Source organism: Erythrolamprus reginae, chromosome 1 (genome assembly GCF_031021105.1).
Source record: "Erythrolamprus reginae isolate rEryReg1 chromosome 1, rEryReg1.hap1, whole genome shotgun sequence".
Taxonomy (NCBI): domain Eukaryota; kingdom Metazoa; phylum Chordata; class Lepidosauria; order Squamata; family Dipsadidae; genus Erythrolamprus; species Erythrolamprus reginae.
The window spans coordinates 3061164-3084727 of NC_091950.1; the positions used below are offsets into that span (position 1 = coordinate 3061164).

Sequence of the window (23564 nt, forward strand, 5' to 3'; positions counted from 1 at the left end):
AAGAAAGAGAGAGAGAGAGAAAGGAAGGAAGGGAGAGAGAGAGAGAAAGGAAGGAAGGAAGGAACAAAGGGAGGGAGAAAGGAAGGAGGGGAGAAAGAAATGAAGCAAGGAAAGAAGGAAGAGAAAGGAAGAAAGGAAGGGAGAAAGAGAAAGGAAGGAAGGAAGAAATGGAGGGAGGGAGAAAGGAAGGAAGGAAGGAAGGAAGAGAGAGAGAAAGCAAGGAAGGAAGGAAGCGAAAGGAAGAAAGGAAGGGAGAGAAAGGAAAGGAGAGAGAGAGAAAGGAAGGAAGGAAAGAAGGAAGGGAGAGAAAGAAAGGAAGGAAAGAAGGAAGAGAAAGGAAGAAAGGAAGGGAGAGAAAGGAAAGGAGAGAGAGGAAGGAAGGAAAGAAGGAAGGGAGAGAAAGAAAGGAAGGGAGAGAGAGAGGAAGGAAGGGAGAGAGGGAGAGAGAGAGAGAGAGAAAGGAAGAAAGGAAGGGAGAGAAAGGAAAGGAGAGAGAGGAAGGAAGGAAGGAAAGAAGGAAGGGAGAGAAAGAAAGGAAGGAAGGGAGAGAGGGAGAGAGAAAGAAAGAAAGAAAGAAAGAAAGAAAGAAAGAAAGAAAGAAAGAAAGAAAGAAAGGGGGGCTGGGTACCTATCCCCCCCCCCGGTTCATCTGGGTGTGGAACAGATCGACCCCTGTTCAAGGGAGCCCCTCGCAAGAGGGGAAAAACCCACCTGGGACCAAAGGGCTGGCAACCTTCCCAGGAGTGGGGAGAGAGGCCTTGATTTCAAGGCAAAGCGGTAATTAGGGGGGGGGGATTGAAGGAATTTAGTCTGGTGTAAATAGAGTGGACTTTGCTTGGGGGAAAGGGGATACAGAAAAACCTCCTTCTAAAAGTCTTTACCTAGGAAGTCAGAATCCAAGGGAATTGGGTCAGTAAATATAGGTGTGGGGGTGTGGGGGGAGAGACACAGGAACTGCAAGTAGACAATGGACAGTCAGTTAGAGTTGAGAAATGAGAAAGAGGAACTTGGGGAACCAGAGGTCTCTATTTTCTCTCCCAAGCCACAGAAAAGCAGGGAAGCAAATTCCGAGAAATAGGGAAGGAAAGAAACGGATGTGAGTGTCAGTCAATAGGCAAAGAAACACACGGGAGAAAGGAGGAGGGGGGATTGGCTGAGAGTCACAATTAGGGAAAAGAAGAAAGTGAAAAGACCGCTACAGCTAACAGGGAAAGTGCAGCCTGGGCATAAACGCAGTGTTTCCCAACCTTGGCCACTTGAAGATATTTGGACTTCAACTCCCAGAATTCCCCAGCCAGCGAACGGTGGCTGGGGAATTCTGGGAGTTGAAGTCCAAATATCTTCAAGAGGCCAAGGTTGGGAAGCACTGGCATAAAGGGCAACCCGGGAGCCGGCGAATCCGTTGCAAAGCTGAGCGGGCGGCGCAGGGGGAGAGGGAGGGGCTCGAAGGGGGGGGCGCAGGCAGGCGCGCTCACCTGAGGCCAGGTGCGTCCTCCCGAGCCCGGTGGCGGCCTCCAGCACCCGCAGCCCCTCGCCCAGCGGCCCCGGCTGGGCCAGGAAGGCTTCGAAGCTGCGCCGCGGGGTCCCCATGGCGGCCCAGGCACCGTCCCAGCGACGCCCCGGCCGCGCACCTGCCTCGCCGGCCGCTCAGCCCGGCGCGGTGGGCGGAGCTCCGGCCCAGGTGAAGCCCGCCCCTCGCCGCCGGCAGCCAATCGGGAGAGCCGGAGGGGAGGGGCGGGGCGGGAGAGCGCAAGGGTCGCAATCCACGCGGATCAGATCTGGAGCGAAGGGCTCGGGCGGCGGGCGAAGGGGGTCCTCGACTTACGGCCGAAACCAACGCCAAGCACGAGGGTCGCCCGGAAAGTAATGCACCACGTTAAAACAGAACATCCTACGAAAATAGACTAACAATCCTGGCTCTAGACCAGTGTTTCTCAACCTTGGACACTTGAAGATATTGGGACTTCAACTCCCAGAATTCCCCAGCCAGCGAATGAAGTTGAAGTCCCAATAGCTTCAAGTGGCCAAGGTTGGGAAACACTGGTATAGAAAGATTAGAACGACGATGCCTAAAACACAATCTAAGTATTGCCCACAAGATCCTATGCTGCAACGTCCTGCCTGTCAATGACGACTTCAGCTTCAACCACAACAACACAACCACAACAGTATCAAGCTCAATATTAACCGAAGCGTGGAACTCATTACCAGACTCCATAGTGTCAACCCCTATCCCCCAACATTTCTCCCTTAGTCTATCCTTTCTTTCTATCTTTCTTTCTTTCTTTCTTTCTTTCTTTCTTTCTTTCTTTCTTTCTTTCTTTCTTTCTTTCTTTCTCATTCATTCATTCATTCATTCATTCATTCATTCATTCATTCATTCATTCATTAGATTTGTATGCCACTCCTCTCCATAGACTCGGGGCGGCTCACAGCATACAATAAAACAATTCATAACAAATCTAATAAATTTAAAAAACATTAAAAAAACCCATTCTTAAACCAGACATACGCACAGACATACCATACATAAATTGTATAGGCCCAGGGAAGGGGGGAGAATGCCTCAATTCCCCCATGCCTGACGGCAGAGGTGAGTTTTAAGGAGTTTATGGAAGGCAAGGAGGGTGGGGGCAGTTCTAATCTCTGGGGGGAGCTGGTTCCAGAGAGTTGGGGCCGCCACAGAAAAGGCTCTTCCCCTGGGACCCGCCAGATGACATTGTTTAGTCAACGGGACCCCGGAGAAGGCCAACTCTGTGGGACCTAATCGGTCGCTGGGATTCGTGCGGATTGACCTCCACAGGTTCCTAAGAGGTCAGTAAGGGGCGTGCATAAGTGCACCAGTATGCCTTTTGTCCCCTGTCCAATTGTCTCTCCTTTATCTCATATATCATATATATTTTCTTCCTTTCATATATCTTCTCCTCTATATCTTCCTTTCATATATCTTGGATATTCTAATTATAGCAAGAAAGGTTGTAAAATAGGACAAGATTCGCTTAGAAATTTGGGGTGTACATTGAGGGCTACCTGTATAAAAAGAGCTGATGCTTGGGTGTTATGAAAAGCAACACATGTGCTGATGGAATAAATAAATGGAAGCTTCATCTACTGTTAAAAAATCAGATCCTTGATCTGTTACTGAATCCCCCCCTCTTTTTTGGGGGGGGGGGGCTTCCAGCCATATCTTACATTGATTACAAGTCTTGTCAAATTCTTAGGGGCATATTTGGGATACTAGTTGAACTGGACATTACTTGGTGCTTATTAATTAATATTAATCACCTGGGGAATGTCAAGGCTAACATCTAGTCACAGCAGAATTGTGATTGATTGGTATGTATGCGAGTTTGATTGGACAGTTCACTCGGATTTTTATTTATTGATTGATGTTGTCCAATACACAATGAGGGTTTTAGTGGGTATACACACAGTAAAACACATGATGAAGGTTATAGAGGAGATACTCATAGTAAAATATATCTAAGAAAGAATAGAAGAGAAGTTATAGGAATAGAACATATCAATGAAAGAATAGAAGAAGAGATATAGGAATAGAAGAAAAGGATAGGAGATATAGGAGAGCAATAGGACAGGGGACGGAAGGCACTCTACTGCACTTGTACTCGCCCCTTACTGACCTCTTATTATTTATTATTATTTATTAGATTTGTATGCCTCCCCTCTCTGAAGACTTAGGAATCTTGAAAGGTCAATCATGGATAATCTAAGGGTAAAGTGTTGGGGGTTTGGGGATGACGCTATGGAGTCCGGTAATGAGTTCCACGCTTCGACAACTCAGGTACTGAAGTCGTATTTTTTACAGTCAAGTTTGGAGCAGTTAATATTAAGTTTAAATCTGGTTGAAGCTGAAGTAGTCACCGACAGGCAGGACCTTGCAGCATATGATCTTGTGGGCAATACTTAGATCTTGTTTAAAGTTATATAATAGGTTTAATTTTTTAAATATTTAATATTTGACTTTTGTAACATCGTATTATTTATTGTTGTAAGCGGCTCTACATCCCATGGGATTCGGTGGCATAGAAGTCAAATAAATTAAAGAGTAAACCCCCCCCCCCCCAATAAAAACTTTCTGAACATTAAGGTTAAAACCGCCTACAGCTGAACCTAGGCAGTTCAAAACCCCTAAACTCAACTGGAATTGTTGTGGAATAATTACAATTGATTGCATTATAGAATGCAATCAATTAAAAATTAAATTAAAAAATATAGAAATACTTTTTTCCCCTAGCCCACAAATGTTATTAAAAAGCAGAAATTTGTAACCACTTCGCTCGCAGCTCACCAATCGGAAAAAGGTTTTCTGGTTTTCTGGTTAATTGGGTTTATTAAAAAAACCCAAACCTTAAATCTCAAGGTGAGTTTGCAAGTTATGTGTTACACATACACCTCTCCCTAAGCAGGTCAGATTGGACGCCTATCTACACCTTGATGTGGTTTTTCCCAGAGTTTCATCTTTCCCAACAGAGTTGCATAAAAATCCTCTACAGCAGTGTTTCCCAACCTTGGCCACTTGAAGATATCTGGACTTCAACTCCCAGGATTCCCCAGCCAGCGAATGCTGGCTGGGGAATCCTGGGAGTTGAAGTCCAGATATCTTCAAGTGGCCAAGGTTGGGAAACACTGCTCTACAGTGAATAGTAAATAGGTTTGCACTGGGAGCTTTTTAAGTGCCAGGTAACACTATTTTCTCACGAGCAAATGGCTCTGCTGCAGAACACTCAAAGAAGCAACTGCACTTAGGATCTCTTGCCTATAATGGGGCCGAATATCAATTTATATCAATTTAATCCTACGCAGCTTCTGCTCAGGCAATCTCACACTACTTGTGAGTAGTGTGAGATTGCCTGAGCAGAAGCTGCGTAGGATTAAATTAATATAAATTGATATAAAACATAAATTGATATAAATTGATATAAAACTTTTGCCAGACCCATCCTAGACTACTGCTCATCTGTCTGGAACCCATACCACATCTCAGACATCAACACCCTTGAAAATGTCCAACAATATTTCACCAGAAGAGCCCTTCACTCCTCCACTCGAAACAGAATATCCTACAAAAATAGACTAACAATCCTGGGCCTAGAAAGCCTAGAACTACGGCACCTAAAACACGATTTGAGTATTGACCACAAGATCATATGCTGCAACGTCCTACCGGTCAATGACTACTTCAGCTTCAACCGCAACAACACAAGAGCACTCAACAGATTCAAACTTAATACGAACCGCTCCAAACTTGACTGTAAAAAATATGATTTCAACAATCGAGTTATCGAAGAGTGGAACTCATTACCGGACTCAATTGTGTCAACCCCTAACCCCCAACATTTCTCCCTTAGACTCTCCACGATTGACCTCTCCAGGTTCCTAAGAAGCTAGTAAGGGGCGTACATAAGTGCACTGGTGTGCCTTTCGTCCCCTGTCCAATTGTCTTTCCTTTCTTTTACCTATCATATATATTCTGTTCCTTTCATATATCCTCTCCTCTAAGTTCACTTTCACCCTCATATATATTACCACATGTCTTTTTTTCTTCCTATGTATTTGTGTATTGGACAAATGAATAAAATAAAATAAAATAAAAGGCAAACAATACCAACAAGAAAACCCCAACGTTGCAAATTAACTCTGTATGCTGGTTTAAGAGCAGAAGCTGGGAGATCCATTAACTTGAAAAAGCCATATATTTTCCACCTTTGCAAATTAAATGTTGCGAGATACCTTTCATTTGCCTTATCAGTTTTTCCATCCTTAAAAGCTCTGCTCTGTGGCTTTACAGTTTATTCTTCCATACTCTGCACATGGTCCAGGGTTCATCGGTTTTAGAATAGAATAGCACTCCAGACTGGGTTTTTTAAATAGAAAAGTGGGGAGATTTTTTTTTAAATAAACGTATTAGTTTAAAAGTTATTTCCTTTCTGGAGAAAGGAAAGGCGCCCAGATGCTTGAAAACTTTGTGCTACTTTACTTATAGATTATGGAATAAACAGTAAGAATTCATGTTTCCTTGGTAACTTAGTGGATAGTTTTTTTGGCAGCCAATATTGGATTTGTCAATGTATCCCAGGTTGTCCCTAGGTTAGTCTAGAGCGCTGGGATTTTCTCGTGGTCTCCCATCCACGGAGCTCCTCTCCATTCCATTCATTCAGGGAGGGACAGGTGACTGTGGTCCATTTCAATGAAAGTCTATTATGTGTTACAAAATGGTGATTAAATGCCTTGCCTTCTTAGAACCCTTCGGCTTTAAGTGGATAACAGAAAGGAAAAAAAAGACAACCCCTTTAATTAATCCTGGTGCTAATCAAAGCGTTATCTTTCAGCAGAAACCACAACTCCCAAGAGCCTTTGCGGCCAACCCTCATTCCCCCCCCTACCACTTAGCGCCACCTGGCCCGATAATCCTCGATCTTCTGCCTCGGCTTCCCGTCGCCATGGCAACCAGGCGCTTCCGAACACAGGGAGCGCGGCCAGCCGCTCAGGGTCTCCCGAGAGCGGTCGTGGAGTGCAAATCGAGGCCTAGGCTTCGAAGGGACTCTAGGCCACGTTGATATATAAGAGGCAGGGCTCTCGCCCGTCCTCCGCCGGGTGGTTTCGCGTGGTTTGAGCGGGGAAAAGACAGGCGGGGCAGGGCAGGAGCCGCCTCAGAGATGGGCGTCTGGATGGGGCTCGTGCTGCTCTGCTGTGGAGCCTCCAGCGTCGCAAGCATCTACCTGAGCAGCTGGGCCGTGCGGGTCCCCAGCGGTGCCCAAGAGGCCCAGCGGCCTGGCACGCAGGCACGGGTTTGCTCTACCTGGGCCAGGTGCGTCGCTGCCTTTCCTCCTCCTGGGCCTGCTTGAGGCGGCGAGGTAGCTTCTGAGTATACGCAGAGCGCCTTTGCAAGGAGAAAACAACAACAACAACAACAACCTTGCCTCCCCCCCCCTCTTTCCCTGCCTCACCTTTTCTCGGGCAGGAGGTGCGTGGGTGGGTAGGGTAGACCAGGGTTTCCCAACCTTGGCCACTTGAAGTTATCTGGACTTCAACTCCCAGAATTCCCCAGCCAGCATTCGCTATGGAGACAGGGCATTCGCTGGCTGGGGAATTCTGGTAGTTGAAGTCCAGATATCTTCAAGTTGCCAAGGTTGGGAAACCCTGGGTAGACTGCCCCTGCACTTACTTACTGACTGACTGACTGACTGACTGACTGACTGACTGACTGACTGACTGACTGACTGACTGACTGACTGACTCTCTCTCTCTCTCTCTCTCTCTCTCTCTCTCTCTCTCTCTCTCTCTCTCTCTCTCTCTCTCTCTCTCTCTCTCTCTCACTCTCTCTCTCTCTCTCTCTATCTATCTATCTATCTATCTCTATTTTGTCCAATACACAATGAGGGTTTTAGTGGGTATATATCTATATACACATAGTAAATACATGATGAAGGTTATAGAGGAGATACTCATAGTAAAATATATCTAAGAAAGAATAGAAAAGAAGATATAGTAATAGAATATATCAATGAAAGAATAAAAGAAGAGATATAGGAATAGAAGAAAGGTATGGGAGATATAGGAGAGCAATAGACAGGGACGGAAGGCACTCTAGTGCACTTGTACTCGCCCCTTACTGGCCTCTTAGGAATCTGGAGATGGCAACTGTAGATAATCTAAGGGTAAAGTGTTGGGGGTTTGGAGATGACACTATGGAGTCCGGTAATGAGTTCCACACTTCGACAACTCGGTTACTGAAGTAATATTTTTTACAGTCAAGTTTGGAGCGGTTAATATTAAGTTTAAATCTGTTGTGTGCTCTTGTGTTGTTGTGGTTGAAGCTGAAGTAGTCGCCGACAGGCAGGACGTTGCAGCATATGATCTTGTGGGCAATACTTAGATTTTGTTTAAGGCGTCTTAGTTCTAGGCTTTCTAGGGCCAGGATTGAAAGTCTAGACTCGTAGGGAATTTGGTTTCGAGTGGAGGAGTGAAGGGCTCTTCTGGTGAAGTATCTTTGGACATTTTCAAGGGTGTTAATGTCTGAGATGCGATATGGATTCCAAACATGAGCTGTATTCGAGGATGGGTCTGGCAAAAGTTTTGTAAGCTCTGGTAAGTAGTGTGAGATTGCCAGAGCAGAAGCTACGTAGGATTAGGTTTACAACTCTTGAAACCTTCTTAGCTATGTTGTTGCAGTGGGTTTTGGCACTTAAATCTTTTGTTATTAGTATACTGAGGTCTTGGAAGGTTCCATCAAATGAACATGGCTTATTGGAGGTGGGGACGGTGCGAGGCATTTCTTAGGTGTCCGAGAAGGCCATGGGTTTGTATTTGGCGCCAGAGGAACATTCTCAGTGCTTCAGTTCCCCCCCTGCTTCAGGATTCAGATACACTGCTCCTGAACATGGAGGCTCCACTTAGTCAGGACAGCTACCAGCCCTAGGTTGGCCAGCCGCCTCTGGCAACTCTTGGATTCTCTCTGGGGTGTCTTCTGCCCCCCCCCTCCATCCTCTTAATGCACCTTCAATTATTGCAGTGTTTCCCAACCTTGGCCACTTGAAGATATCTGGACTTCAACTCCCAGAATTCCCCAGCCAGCGAATGCTGGCTGGGGAATTCTGGGAGTTGAAGTCCAGATATCTTCAAGTAGCCAAGGTTGGGAACACTGAGTTATTGGACTTTAAAAGGGGGTTAATTTTATTTTTATTTTGTTCTATGGTGGGAGGTGCTTTAAAAGGAAGCTTTGGAGAGATGGGGGGAGAGCAGGAAAGGTGCATTAGGTGGGTGGGAGATTGTAGCCCCATTTCCAGCCTTCATGGTGGTGGTAGTGGATGGTAGTGGGCTTTTCTAAAGTATGGGACCCCAAGATGAGACACAGAGACCCCAACACGGTCTTGCAACCAGCCAGAAAAGCAAATGGTGCAGGAATTCCTTGCTGCAAATGGAGCCTGTTGGGGTATATATTTCAATGAAATATATATTTAATTTCAATGAAATATATTTTTTTCCAATGAAATATTAAATTTAATTCATGGAGCCTGTTGGGGTATATATTTCAATGAAATATGTATTTAATTTCAATTAAATAGTATGGTTGGATGTTTGTTTTATATTGGGTCTTAAAATTTGCAGTTGTTTTTATTGTGCATTATTTGGGGGGTTTTAAAATTCTGTATTATCTTATTGTTGTGTGCCGCCCTGAGTCCGTCAGGAGAGGGGCGTCCTATAAATATGAAAAATAAAAAATAATAAAATGACACTTTCCCCTGCTCTCTATTGGCTCCGTTTTGCGTCTCTTCTGGGAAGCTGAAGGAGCAAGGAAAGAGCACACTGCAAAAAATACTGTTTTTTTTAAAGAAAGGAGAAAAGGAGAAGGGGGGGGGTTTCCCCACATAGCTTTAGAGTTTAGAGTTTACTTTTTGTAAAAAGGCTTGGGGGTAAGATGAAGTGACCTGCCAAAGGTATTTATTTGTTTGTTTGTTTGTTTGTTTATTTATTTATTTGGTTGGTTAGTTAGTTAGTTAGTTAGTTAGTTAGTTAGTTAGTTAGTCCAATACAAATTGAAAGTTAAGGAGAATAAAAACGTGTAGTAGTAAATATCAGGGAAGGGATAGAAGAAGAGATATGAGAATAGAATACGTCAATGAAGAGTAGGGAAAGGATATATGGATGGGAGAAAAGATATATAAAATATAGGAGAGACAATTGGACAGGGGACGGAAGGCACACTAGTGCACTTATGCTCCCCCCTTACTGACCTCTAAGGCAGTGTTTTTCAACCAGTGTGCTGCGGCACACTAGTGTGTCGTGAGACATGGTCAGGTGTGCCGTGAAGCTCAGAGAGAGAAAGAAAGCAAGAGAGAGAGAAAGAAAGGGAAAGAAAGTAAGAGAGAGAGAGAAAGAAAGCAAGAGAAAGAGCGAGAGAGAAAGAGAACAAGAGAGAGAAAGAGAACAAGAGAAAGAAAGCAAGAGAGAGAGAAAGAGAGAGGAAGGAAGGGAGAGGAAGAGGGAGAGAGAAATAGAGCGAAAGGGAGGAAGGGAGATAATTTTTTTGTCCAAACTTTTTTTAGCCCTCCTCGCCCCGCTCAATGTGCCCCAAGGTTTCGTAAATGTAAAAACTGCCGTGGCTCAAAAAAGGTTGAAAATCACTGCTCTAAGGAATCTGGAGAAGTCAACTGTGGAAAGTCTAAGGGAAAAATGTTGGGGGCTGGGGGTTGACACCACGGAGTCTGGTAATGAGTTCCATACTTCAACAACTCGATTGCTAAAGTCATATTTTTTACAGTCAAGTTTGGAGTGGTTGATATTAAGTTTGAACCTGTTGCGTGCTCTTGTGTTATTGCGGTTGAAGCTGAAGTAGTTGTTGACAGGCAGGATGTTGCAGCATATGATCTTGTGGACAATACTTAAATCGTATTTTAGGCGTCGTAGTTCTAAGCTTCCTAGACCCAGGATTGTAAGTCTAGTTTCGTAGGGTCTTCTGTTTCGAGTGGAGGTGTGAAGGACTCTTCTGGTGAAGTATCCTTGGACCTTTAAGAAGCCATCACCCCCTTTGAGCAGATGGGTGTGAGTGTATGGCATGGTGATCTGCAGAGAATAGGGGTGAGGACCCCCCCCCCCACAGAAATTGGGGGTCCTCTGGCAAGGGAAGGATTCCTGTGTCTCTGGCGTTTTCTGTTACTGGAGACAAAAATCTGAAAACAGTGGGAGATATTAATCTTATTTTATTATTTTCTTTTGGTTCATCACACAATCAACCAGGTGTTCAGACTGGATTTGGCTTTTCTGTCTCTCAATAGATAGAAACAATGGGACTCAATATACATATTGTTTTATTATCGGCTGCTGCCCATCCTTTTATTCCAAGAGGGTGAGAACAGAGTGTTGCAATGCAGAGGTCTTGCATCATTTCTGTTAAACCATTTGTTCCCTCTCTTCTTCCTTTAAAAAAAAAACCCTGGCCCAGCTCTTTCTTAATCAGATCGATGGGGATCTACTTAGAAGGTATGCAATCAGGCCTGGCGAAACAGAACAAGAGAGAGAGAGTTTCCAAGGCAGAGAGGAGAGGGATCCCACGTGATTTTGTGATCTGGCCTTCTTTTGCAGGGGCGACAGGAAGAGCATTGAAAAGAAGTTGGCCCATGAAATACTTTATTTTTGCTGAGATGTCAGTACTTATCTGGTTGGAATCGGACCATCTTTTTAGAACCTGCAACTTTTCGTAACTTTGGGATAAGTGGATTTCAACTCCCAGAAACATAGAAACATAGAAGTCTGACGGCAGAAAAAGACCTCCTGGTCCATCTAGTCTGCCCTTATACTATTTTCTGTATTTTTATCTGAGGATAGATCTATGTTTATCCCAGGCATGTTTAAATTCAGTTACTATGGATTTACCCACCACGTCTGCTGGAAGTTTGTTCCAAGGATCTACTACTCCTTCAGTAAAATAATATTTTCTCACGTGGCTTTGGATCTTTCCCCCAACTAACTTCAGATCGTGTCCCCTTGTTCTTGTGTTCACTTTCCTATTAAAAACACTTCCCTCCTGGACCTTACTTAACCCTTTAATATATTTAGAATTCAAAGCAAAGCTGGCTGGGGTATTCTGGGAATTGAAGTCCACAAGTCTTAAATTAGCCAAGGTTGAGAAAAGCTGGAGGCACCTTTTATTTATTTATTTTTATTTATTTGTCAAGTATGTATAGGTAGTATACATAGATATATGTACACTGTTTATATACATGATTAGAAGAGATTTGAACTGCCCCCACCCCTCCTCGCCTTCCACAAGACTTTGAAAACCCACCTGTGTCGCCAGGCATTGACTGACGTATCCCCTGGCTAGTAAGATCTATGTATGGTTATGATTGGATTGTATGATTGTCTTTAATGATAAGGGTTTTTAGTCATGTTTTTAATTATTGGATTTGTCGTATTATTATTATTATTATTATTATTATTATTATTATTATTATTATTAATTAAATTTATATGCCGCCCCTCTCCATAGACTCGGGGCGGCTCACAGCAACAGTAGAAAACAATGTTCAATACAAATCTAATATTTAAAAGACTAAAAACCCATAATTTAAAAACATACACACATAAATTATATAGGCCTAAGAAGTTTACGAAAGGCGAGGGTGGGGGCAGTCCTAATCTCTGGGGGGAGCTGGTTCCAGAGAGTCGGGGCTGCCACAGAGAAGACTCTTCTCCTGGGTCCCACAAGATGACATTGTTTAGTCAATGGGACCTGGAGAAGGCCAACTCTGTGGGACCTAACTGGTCACTGCGAATCATGCGGCAGAAGGTGGTCCCGGAGTTATTCTGGTCTGATGCCATGAAGGGCTTTATAGGTCATAACCAACACTTTGAATTGTGACCGGAAACTGATCGGCAACTAATGCAGACTGCAGAGTGTTGGTGAAACATGGGCATATTTAGGGAAGCCCATGATAGCTCTTGCAGCTGCATTCTATTGCATTCTATATATTGTTTACTGTTGTTGTGAGCCACCCCGAGTCTTCGGAGAGGGACGGCATACAAATCTAATAAATTATTATTATTATTATTATTATTATTATTATTATTATTATTATTATTATTATGATATGGGTACCAATAAGAGGGAAACATTAGGACAGGGATGGAAGGCACTTATATACGCCCCTTACTGATCTCTTAGAAATTGGGTGAGGTCAACAGTGGACAGTCTAAGGGTAAAGTTTTTGGGGCTTGATGAAGAAACTACAGTCAGGTAGTGAGTTCCAGGCATTAACTACCTGATTGCTATAGTCGTATTTATTTATTTATTTATTTATTTATTTATTTATTTATTTATTTATTTATTTATTTATTTATTTATTTATTCATTCATTCATTCATTCATTCATTCATTCATTCATTCACTTATTCACTTATTCACTTACTTTACTTACTTTACTTACCGTACTTTATTTACTTATTTACTTATTTACTTATTTATTTACTTATTTATTTATTTATTTAGTTAGTTAGTTAGTTACTTAGTTAGTCCAATACATAATACACATTGAAGAGAAAGATATGTAATAATATAAGTAAAGAAAAGAATAGAAGAAAAGATATAAAAGTAGAGGTGAACATATTTGAAAGGAAGAAAAGATAAACGAGATAAGGAGAGACAATTGGACAGCTGAGTTCTCCCTCCATGTCTCTCTTCTTTTTGTATTTGGAGGGTGTGTCGAAGGTGGGGTAACGTTTTGCCCTTCTGCATTGCAGGTGATTGATGGGGAGCCCTACTTCCACCTGAAGCACCGGGGCATGGCTCCGAAATCTTTAACCAAGCACCGGGGGTGGCATCTCCGCCTGAAAAGAGACCCTCAGGTAAGCCCACATGTCATTTATTTCATTTCATTTATTCATTTGTCCAATACACAAATACATAGGAAGAAAATAGACATAAAAGAGGGCGAAGGTGAACTTAGAGGAGAGGATATATGAAAGGAAGAGAATATATATGATAGGTGAAAGAAAGGAAAGACAATTGGACAGGGGACAAAAGGCACACCAGTGCACTTATGCACGCCCCTTACTGGCCTCTTAGGAACCTGGAGAGGTCAATCGTGGAGAGTCTAAGGAAGAAATGTTGGGGGTTAGGGGCTGACACAATTGAGTCTGGCAATGAGTTCCACGCTTCGATAACTCGATTGTTGAAATCATATTTTTTACAGTCAAGTTTGGAGCGGTTCGTATTAAGTTTGAATCTGTTGTGTGCTCTTGTGTTATTGTGGTCGAAGCTGAAGTAGTCATTGACTGGTAGGACATTGCAGCATATGATCTTGTGGGCAATACTCAAATCGTGTTTTAGGCAGAGAGTCTCCTGAAAACCTTCCCCTCTGACCTCACTTGCACAATAGTTAAAGCGTATTGGACTGCTCTGGCTATTCTCCCCTTTGGCGTTTTCCCTCTTGACCCTTTCGGCTATGGACAGTCTTAAAAAATGCAGCCAACCCTGTTCTCTCCCTCCCACCTATTTCTCATAGCACTCGACTCCAAGTGACGCACCTGTTTCCTTCGTCTTTTCATTGTTTTGTTTATTTTATTTATTGATTTTGGCAAAACATATACTGGTATTGGTATAAACATAAATACAGATAAATGAGGACAGTAGGACAGGGAGAGTAGGGCACACTGGTGTATTCGCTGGCTGGGGAATTCTGGGAGTTGAAGTCCAGATATCTTCAAGTGGCCAAGGTTGGGAAGCCCTGCTTTAGAGGATAGCCAAAGAACTGCACAGTCCAAGACCAAACAGGCCCAGATTATAAGAGCCGTGTGCTTTTCACAGCTGTTGTGAAAGGAAGTGATAGGGATGTCGGAAAAATAATAAGACTTTCCATTGTGGCTGGACATCCAGCCGGTCTGGTTTGGCTGTCCTGACAGATAGAAATTGGACCCCAACAAGAGGGGGAATCTGCCCTTCCCATCCCACTGTTCCCAAAATAAACAGCTGGTGCATCAGTTGCGGCCCTACTTGGACAGGGAGTCTTGGCTCACGGTCACTCATGCCTTTATCTATCTATCTATCTATCTATCTATCTATCTATCTATCTATCTATCTATCTATCTATCTATCTATCTATCTTCTATCTATCTATCTATTGTTAGAGTTGAAAGGGACCATGCAGGCCATCAAGTCCAGCCCCCTGCCTGAGCAGGAATCCTAAAGCACCCCAGCCAAGTGGCAGGCCAATCTCCTCTTGAAAGTGTCCAGAGTTGGGGAGTTCACCACCTCCGCAGGCAGGTTGTTCCACTGGTTGATTGCTCTGACCATCAGGAAATACTTCCTTACTTCTACGTTGAATATCTCCTTGGTCAGCTTCCAGCTCTTGTTCATCGTCCAGCCCTCTGGTGCTCTGGAGAATAGAGTGACCCCCTCCTCTCTGTGGCAACCCCTCGTATACCTGTAGACTGCTATCATGTCCCCCATGGCCCTCCTTTTCTCTAGGCTATCCATGCCCAGTTCCCTCAGTCTCTCTTCGTAAGTCTTGGTTTCAAGTCACTCTTATCACCTTGAGGTTTGACTACTGCAGTGCTCTCTGCTTGGGGCTGTCTTCGAAGAGTGTTTGGAAACTTCAAATCGTCCAAAATGCAGCTGCACTCCATGGACTGCACTGGCTGGTTTCCGGACACAATTCAAAGTGTTGGTTATGGCCTATAAAGCTTTCTGGAAAAAGTTTGAAGACTGCCACCAGGCCTGGGGCCATTAGATCTCTTCTCTCCCCCCCCCAACAAATGAGTTTAGAATAATCTATGGATTTAAGCTTTTAGGATGTTTTTTAAGTCTTTTAACTGGATCAAATTGTTTTTATTTATTTTTATATGTTTTTTAATTATTAGATTAGTTATACTGTATATTGATTTTGTCATTGTTGTGAGCCGCCCTGAGTCTACGGAGAGGGGCGGCATACAAATCTAATTAATAATAATAATAATAATAATAATAATAATAATAATAATAATAATAATTTGAAAACCATCGGAATTGACAAAATCCCCATCTGTCAATTGCAAAAGGCTGCTTTACTGGGATCGGCAAACATAATTCGCCTCTACATCACTCATTCTTAGGTGCTTGGGAAGCGCCCGACTGGTGATGAAATATGAAATCCAGCATAGTGATCTCGTTTGCTGAGTTGTACTGACATAATAATAATAATAATAATAATAATAATAATAATAATAATAATAATAAGTTATGTATTCTATGTTTGTTGTGAGCCGTCCCGAGTCCATGGAGAGGGGCGACATACAAATCCAATCAATCAACAAACAAACAAACAAACAAACAAACAAACAAACAAACAAACAAACAAACAAACAAACTTGGGGCCGTGGGACGAACAGGTCAGATTGACTACTTTGGTTTAATCTCTGTGGTTTTGGCTCTAGATCCCGTGGTTTGAACAGCAGGTGCTGAAGAGGCGGACAAAGAGAGCAGCCACAATTGTCCCCACCGACCCGTGGTTCCACAAACAGTGGTACATGGTGAGTGGGGCCAGGAAGGGGGAGGACTGGGCCCTGCTTCCCCACCCCACACTCCTTTCTAGGGCTTGGGGTCCTTGACGATTTCTGAGCCTGGCTGTTTGCTTTCAGACGTTTCATTACCCAACTGGGGAATATGGTCAGTGTTAGAAGGCAGTGGGGTTTGTGGGGAGGAAAGAGGAGAGAGGAAGAGGAGGAGGACTTTAGGGTTCTTGGTGCTCTTGCAGCGGGATTGTTTTGCTGCAGGTATCATTATCGGACCAGGCAACATATTCAGGGCTGGAAGACAGTGGGGTTGTGGAGGGGGAGGAGGAGGAGAGCTTCAAGGCAGCATGAGACAGATTCACGGATGCCAAGTGGTTATTGAAATGGATGTCCCTGTGCCGCCTCTATGTTGGTTGAGGCAGACAGGGTTCCCTTGGGTCCCATTTGTTGGGGGTCAAGGGAAAGGGAGGGTCTTGCCTTCTCTTTCTGCTCAAGATCCCCGCATCCTCGCTGGCTGGGGAATTCTGGGAATTGAAGTCCAGATACCTTCAAGTTGCTAAGGTTGGGAAACACTGGCTTAACCACCCTCCTTTCTAGCTCTGTCGATGTTACCTAGGTAAGTCATGATTCCCTCTCAGGCCATTGGGATGATTCCCAGATGGTGGCGCAGGCAGTCCAGAGCTCTAGGCAGTGGAGGGCAAGTGCCCGGCCCGGCCCTCGAACTCCCAGGACAGGGGGATCCCACAGCCCACTCCAGCCCTGCTTCCCCAAGAACTTAAAAAGTGTTGTCTTCGTTCTTTGCCCCAGAGCTTTGGGGGTCCTTGAAAGGATCGTTGAGCTCCTGTCAGACCGGTGCAGAAGTTGGTGATAAATTAAGGGATTGCCACACTCTCTATAGAAAGCCTGGTGTTTATGGGAACTTGGGAGGGGAGATTTCCAGGAGGGAGCTGATGCAGCCACAAAGCATTCTTTCCAGGGGTTCAAGGACATCCTATGCCCACCCACCTGGGCGGGAGCGGAAGGAGGACTGGCCACGCTGGCACGGCACAATCTGAATAGGTAGTGATAAGTTTGTGGGTGGGGGGGACAAGGGATGTGAACTTTCAATTGGGTGGGAAACTTTGAGGAGGACTTTGACTTCGACTCTGATTTAGTTCGGATGCTACCTGAACCTTGACCCCCACCCTCGGATCTCAATTTCCTGCACCGCGGAGCCCTCATAGAAACATAGAAGACTGAGGGCAGAAAAAGACCTCATGGTACATCTAGTCTGCCCTTATACTATTTCCTATATTTTATCTTACAATGGATATATGTTTATCCCAGGCATGTTTAAATTCAGTTACAATTCAGTTTATCTACCACGTCTGCTGGAAGTTTGTTCCAAGGATCTACTACTCTTTCAGTAAAATAATATTTTCTCATGTTGCTTTTGATCTTTCCCCCAACTAACTTCAGATTGTGTCCCCTTGTTCTTGCGTTCACTTTCCTATTAAAAACACTTCCCTCCTGAACCTTATTGAACCCTTTAACATGTTGAAATGCTTCGATCATGTCCCCCCCTTTTCCTTCTGTCCTCCAGACTCTACAGATTGAGTTCATTGAGTCTTTCCTGATACATTTTATGCTTAAGACCTTCCACCTGATCTTTCCCATTGTAGAACAATGATATCACTCCAGATCTCAACGTCCTCAGCGCATGGAGCCAGAGGTACACCGGTTTAGGTGTGGTGGTGAGCATTTTGGACGATGGGGTCGAGAAGAACCATCCTGATCTGGAGGCGAACTATGTGAGTACCACCCCTACCTGGTGGAAACGGAGGGAGGAGAGCTACAGGAAGGTGGAGGTGACCTCAACGCCACCTTTGGCTAATTGCAGGCCACCAGGTGTGCTGTGGGTAGGCTGAATGCAAATCCTGGCAGACCTAAACTGAAGGGCGGTCTGCACCGAGCTGAGGGCCTGCCTACGGTTGTGTCCTGTCCTGCACAGCTGATCACAGATTCTGAGGATCAAGAGACGGTTGTGGGTTGGTATCCTAGGTCAGGGTACTTGGCACCCGAGTCTGATAGCGAGGAAGTCAGAGAGGATGTGGAGTCAGGGGCTGAAAACCCACCAGGGCCTGTTGGACCTCCAGAGGTGCCTGTGAGAGACTCAGGAGAAGAGGAAGAGCCTCTTCTTGACACCAGAGTACGCAGCAGTGTCAGAAGGCAGGAGTGGCTGAGCACGAGGAGGTCTCTGCCTGAATAGATCTCTGGAACGCTTGGCTATGCCTTGTGGCTATTTAAGGGTGAGTCTTGTGATGAGCCAGTCAACTTTCGAATGTATCAGGTGGATGTTTTGGATCTGGTTCTTGGACTATTTATGTTGAATTACAAAGTGAGAAAGTGGAATCTTTGCCTCCAGGTTTCCTTCCAAATCAGAGTGAGTCGTGTTAATGAGAGATATGTGATCAAAGAGAACTATATGGGAGTTTTTTTGGCTTTCTGTTTGAGTCTCTAATGAACAGCTGAAAACGAGCAGACTTATTTCTTGCTTCACTGATGCATTTTAGACATTAAACCTCTCTGGTACTAAACTATTAGAATTACATTGTTTAAATCCTGTGAACCCTATTTCTTGGGGGGGGGGGGGGCTCATCTCTGGGACAGAACACCTGCCAGCAAAGGTGGGAAAGAAGAAGAGCGAAGACACGTCAAGGAAGCCCCCAGAACGTGTGGCTGTCCCAAGTGGGCCTTCATCAAATCGGGGGGATCTTCAGCCAACACAACACACGTGCACAGTTCAAATCCAAGAATGAACAACTGAGCAGTGTGTTATATGCAGTTCAATGCAGTGAGACATGTCGAGATCTGTACATTGGGGAAAAAAAAACAGCCACTTCACAAACGCTTGGCCCAACATAGGAGAATAAACCCACCAGGACACGGTTCAGCTGTCCGTCTGCATTTAAAAGACACAGGCCCCTCTTTTGAAGACAGCAAAGTCCACATTTTGGACAGAGAGGACTGTCACTGGCTTGGAAGAGGGGTCAAAGTGGCCATCTGTGTCCAAAGTGAACAGCCCTCTCTCAACAGAGGGGGAGGGATATGACATTGGTTGCCGATCAGTTTCCGGTCACAATTCAAAGTGTTGGTTATGACCTTTAAAGCCCTACATGGCATCGGACCAGGATATCTCCGGGGCCACCTTCTGCCGCATGAATCCCAGCGACCAGTTAGGTCCCACAGAGTTGGTCTTCTCCGGATCCCGTTGACTAAACAATGTCATCTGGTGGGTCCCAGGGGAAGAGCCTTCTCTGTGGTGGCCCCAACCCTCTGGAACCAACTCCCCCTGGAGATTAGGACTGCCCCCACTCTCCTTGTCTTTCGCAAACTTCTTAAGACCCACCTGTATCGCCAGGCATGGGGGAATTGAGGCATTGCCCCCCCCTCCCCTGGGCCTATACAATTTATGTATGGTATGTCTGTGTGTATGTCTGGTTTAATAATGGGGTTTTTAAATGATTTTTTAAATTTATTAGATTTGTCATGAATTGTTTTATTGTATGCTGTGTGCTGCCCCGAATCTATGGAGAGGGGCGGCATACAAATCTAATAAATAATAATAATAATAATAATAATAATAATAATAATAATAATAATCATCATCATCATCATCATCATCATCATCTCCTATCTCCAGCCTACAACACAATCTTTTCAGCAGTTCCAAGAAGGCTCCACACCCATTTCCACCACTCAGGTAACTCTGAGGACACGGAAAAACCTCCAGGTGGCCTCAACAGCTCTTTCAAAGGATGCAGATGACCAGCTGAGAAGCAAATTTGAGATATAGGAGATATAGGAGAGACAATAGGACTGGGGTCGGAAGGCACTCTAGTGCACTTATGCACGCGCCTTACTGACCTCTTAGGAATCTGGAGAGGTCAAGCGTTGACAGTCTAAGGGAAAAATATTGGGGGTTAGGGAAATGATATTACAGAGTCCGGCAATGAGTTCCACGCCTGAATGACTCTATTACTAAAGTCGTATTTTTTACAATCTAAGGAGACATAAGGAGACATTTCCCAACGGTTAGCATGATTAACCAGTGGAATGGAAGTGGTGGGCTCTCCATCAGTGGAGCCCCAAAGGTGCTTTCCCAAAAGGCAGCTGTGCTTGGTTTTTTATTTCTTTTTCCTGGAAGACACCTCGCTTCTCATCCAAGGAATTTCTTCTGTTCCGACTGCACGGTGGAGTGTTAAGGAGTGTGCAGAAGAACCCTTGAGTTATCAAGGACACGCACAGAGGGAAACAATGTCGTTTGGCGGGCCCCAGGGGAAGAGCCTTCTCTGTGGCAGCCCTGGCCCTCTGGAATCAACTTCCCCCAGAGATTAGAATGGCCCCCACCCTCTTTGTCTTTCGCAAATTACTCAAGACCCACCTTTGTCGCCAGGCATGGGGGAGTTAGGATATTCCTTCCCCTAGGCCATTACAAGTTATGTATGGTATGTTTGTGTGTATGTTTGGTTTTTATAATAAGGGTTTTTAGTTGTTTTATTAAATTGGATTGTTACATGTTGTTTTTTATCATTGTTGTTAGCCGCCCTGAGTCTGTGGAGAGGGGCGGCATACAAATCCAATAAATAATAATAATAATAATAATAATAATAATAATAATAATAATAATAATAATAATAATAATAATAATAATCCAGGAGATAGGAGTAATTATTCTGTCATACAAGACAGATAAAGTGTTTTGCTTTAGAAATAGCACAGTCTAAAATTGTGTTTACTTTTAGAAATAGCACAGTCCAGTTAAACAGATCAGTCAATATCTCTCAATGCAATAATAATATTACAAGCCTGTCTTTATCTTACATATCAGACATACATTACAGCTTACCAATACATCAAACTATCATTGGACATACAGAGATTACTATATCAGTCACAGTGAATCAGCGGAAAGAACAGAGAGCGCAGAGAGAGAGAGAGAATTGTGCTTTCTGGCTCCCTCTTATGGCCATTTGCAACACTACCTCTTAAAGCTATAGCACTTCAATACATACAATACATTCATTGTTAGCTTGTTTATATATTGCAAACCCAACATAGTACTAACTTGGGGGACGGAAGGATTTCTATTCCTTGCGGTCCTCTGGTCATTGTTGCTCCTTCTGAGGATCTCTGAGTCCACTTGGAGGGCTTTTTCTCTGCCCCGAGGGTCCCCTCCGTGGGAGCAGGGTCAGTTGAAGGCCCCCCTGTCTTCAGGTTGCTAAGGTTGAAAAATTCTGCTGTATGTTTGAACCACCTGACGTCTCCTTGACCTTAATCCCAGGGGTCAACACTCCCCCCTCCCCCCTCCCCCAAATGTGGCTCCCAAACCTCTCTGGGCCTCCGTATTTATTTATTTATTTATTTATTTATTTATTTATTGATTGATTGATTGATTGATTGTTAGAGTTGAAAGGGACCACGAAGGCCATCAAGTCCAGCCCCCTGCCCAAGCAGGAACCCTATAGTACACCAATCAAGTGGCAGTTCAATCTTCTCTTAAAAATGTCCAGAGTGTTGGAGTTCACAACGTCTGCTGGTAGGTTGTTCCATTGGTTGATCTCTCTGACCCTCAGGAAGTTCCTCCTTATCTCCATGTTGAATTTCTCCTTGGTCAGCTTCCAGGCGTTGTTCCTCGTCCGGCCCTCTGGTGACCTGGAGAATAAAGTGATCCCCTCCTCTCTGTGACATCCCCTCGTATACCTGTGGACTGCTATCATGTCCGCTCTGGCCCTCCTTTTCTCTAGGCTATCCATGCCCAGTTACCTCAGTCTCTCTTCGTAAGTCTTGGTTTCCAGTCCCTTAATCATCTTGGTTGCTCTTTTCTGCACCAGTTTCAATGTCTCTTTTGAAGTGTGGTGACCAGAACTGAGAACAGTACTCCAGGTGTGGTCTGACCAGGGCGTAGTAGAGTGGTATTAAGACTTCCCTGGTCTTGGAGTGTATTCCCCTGTTGATGCAGCTTAGGATTGTGTTGGCTTTTTTGGCTGCTGCTGCACATTGTGGGCTCATGTTTAGTTGATTATCCACCAAGACTCCAAGGTCTCTTTTGCAGTTACTGCTGCTAAGAGGGGTTTCTCCCAGGTTGTATGTGTGTCCAGGGTTTTTTCTGCCTTTATTTCTGTTTCTGCCAAAGTGCAGTCAAAGATCAAAGTTCCCTGTTTGGAGCCTGACCAGCCCTTCCTGCAGGCTCCCATCATGGCCTCTCCTCCTTCCAGGATCCTTTGGCAAGTTACGACTTTAATGATAACGACCCGGATCCTCAGCCACGCTACAACAAGTGGAATGAGAACAGGTAGGGGGTGCGTGTGTGTGTGTGGTATGTAATGTGTGCGTGTCTGTCCAGTTGCCCCACTATCTTCCAGATTTTGGAGATTTCAGCTTCTCTTCTCTCCTGGCTGGCCTGGGGAAGCTGAGTAAGTAATGTGAGAGTTGTAGTCTGGAGTCAGTGTAACTGTGCCAGAATTGGAAGGGATTCTGTGTGATCCTTCCTTCCTTCCTTCCTTCCTTCCTTCCTTCCTTCCTTCCTTCCTTCCTTCCTTCCTTCCTTCCTTCCTTCCTTCCTCCCTCCCTCCCTCCCTCCCTCCCTTCCCTCCCTCCCTCCCTCCCTCCCTCTCTCTTTCTCTTCCTTCCTTCCTTCCTTCCCTCCCTCTCTCTTTCCCTTCCTTCCTTCCTTTTTCTTTCTTTTCCTTCCTTCCTTCTTTCCTTTTTTCTTTCCTACCCACCTACCTCTTCTTCCTCCCTCCCTCCCTCCCTCCCTCCCTCCCTCCCTCCCACTCTCTCTCTCTCTCTCTCCCCCTCCCTCCCTCCTCAGGGACTCAACGGTCAGGCGAAGAAACTAGGAAGGACCCATCCTAAAATTTAAAATTGGTGGCAGGAAGCCTGCACTTTCAAGCTTATAGGATGCCGTTATTGTAGCCTAAAATAGAATGAGCTCATCCAGCTCTCCATCTCTCTGGGTTCTCCAGCACAGCAAACTGATGCTGCCATGTAGATATACTCTTTCAGAGAGAAAGTACTGGAACTTCGGGGGCCTGTTTGCACCCCCCTTGAAGGCCTGAACTGATCTGTTCACAGAGGTTTGGTCTGAACCTCAGAAAAATTAGCCTGGAACTTGGCAATAGGAATGCAGGGTTTGGCCGACCTGCCAGCCCTCACGGTAAACAGGGAATGGCCTGCTTGCGTCCCAGAATTTTATTTATATTTTATTTTATTTATTTATTTGTCAAACATGTGCAAGCAATCAGGTATTGACATAATACCTGGGGGCCCTAAATCAACCACTAGCTTGACCATGGGTATGAATTGGTATGAATGGCAAGTATGCGTGTTGCTGAATTGTCTTTATGAGTTTTAATTAGGGTTTTAGAATTTTGTCTTTTTTTCTTGACTTCTTTTTATTGTTATATTGTGATTGGGCGGCATAGAAGTCAAAATGAATGAATGAACGAATGAATGAACGAACGAACGAACGAACGAACAAACAAACAAACAAACAAAGAAAACAAACATACCTC

At 44.5% G+C, this 23564-nt stretch overlaps 2 protein-coding genes across 4 annotated transcripts in view; one reads left to right on the top strand and one right to left on the bottom strand.

Annotated features, from left to right (window-relative positions):
- Positions 1-1662, bottom strand: part of LOC139162688 (receptor expression-enhancing protein 6-like) — a 38024-nt gene extending 36362 nt beyond the window's left edge. Inside the window, exon 1 of the mRNA XM_070743353.1 lies at positions 1476-1662. Coding sequence (XP_070599454.1) covers positions 1476-1590 — 115 coding nt within the window. The 5' untranslated portion in view covers positions 1591-1662. The remainder of the gene's footprint in view (positions 1-1475) is intronic.
- Positions 1663-6480: 4818 nt separating this feature from the next.
- Positions 6481-23564, top strand: part of PCSK4 (proprotein convertase subtilisin/kexin type 4) — a 41994-nt gene continuing 24910 nt past the window's right edge. For 2 of the 3 annotated variants that reach the window (XR_011558361.1, XM_070743336.1), the window contains exons 1-5: positions 6481-6829; positions 13261-13365; positions 15931-16026; positions 17670-17798; positions 22266-22342. Coding sequence is in view for 2 of the 3 variants with exons in the window: in XM_070743336.1 (XP_070599437.1) it covers positions 13303-13365; positions 15931-16026; positions 17670-17798; positions 22266-22342 (365 nt within the window). In the remaining variant the exon portion in view is untranslated. The remainder of the gene's footprint in view (positions 6830-13260; positions 13366-15930; positions 16027-17669; positions 17799-22265; positions 22343-23564) is intronic. The other variant, XM_070743328.1, reaches the window with a different exon arrangement.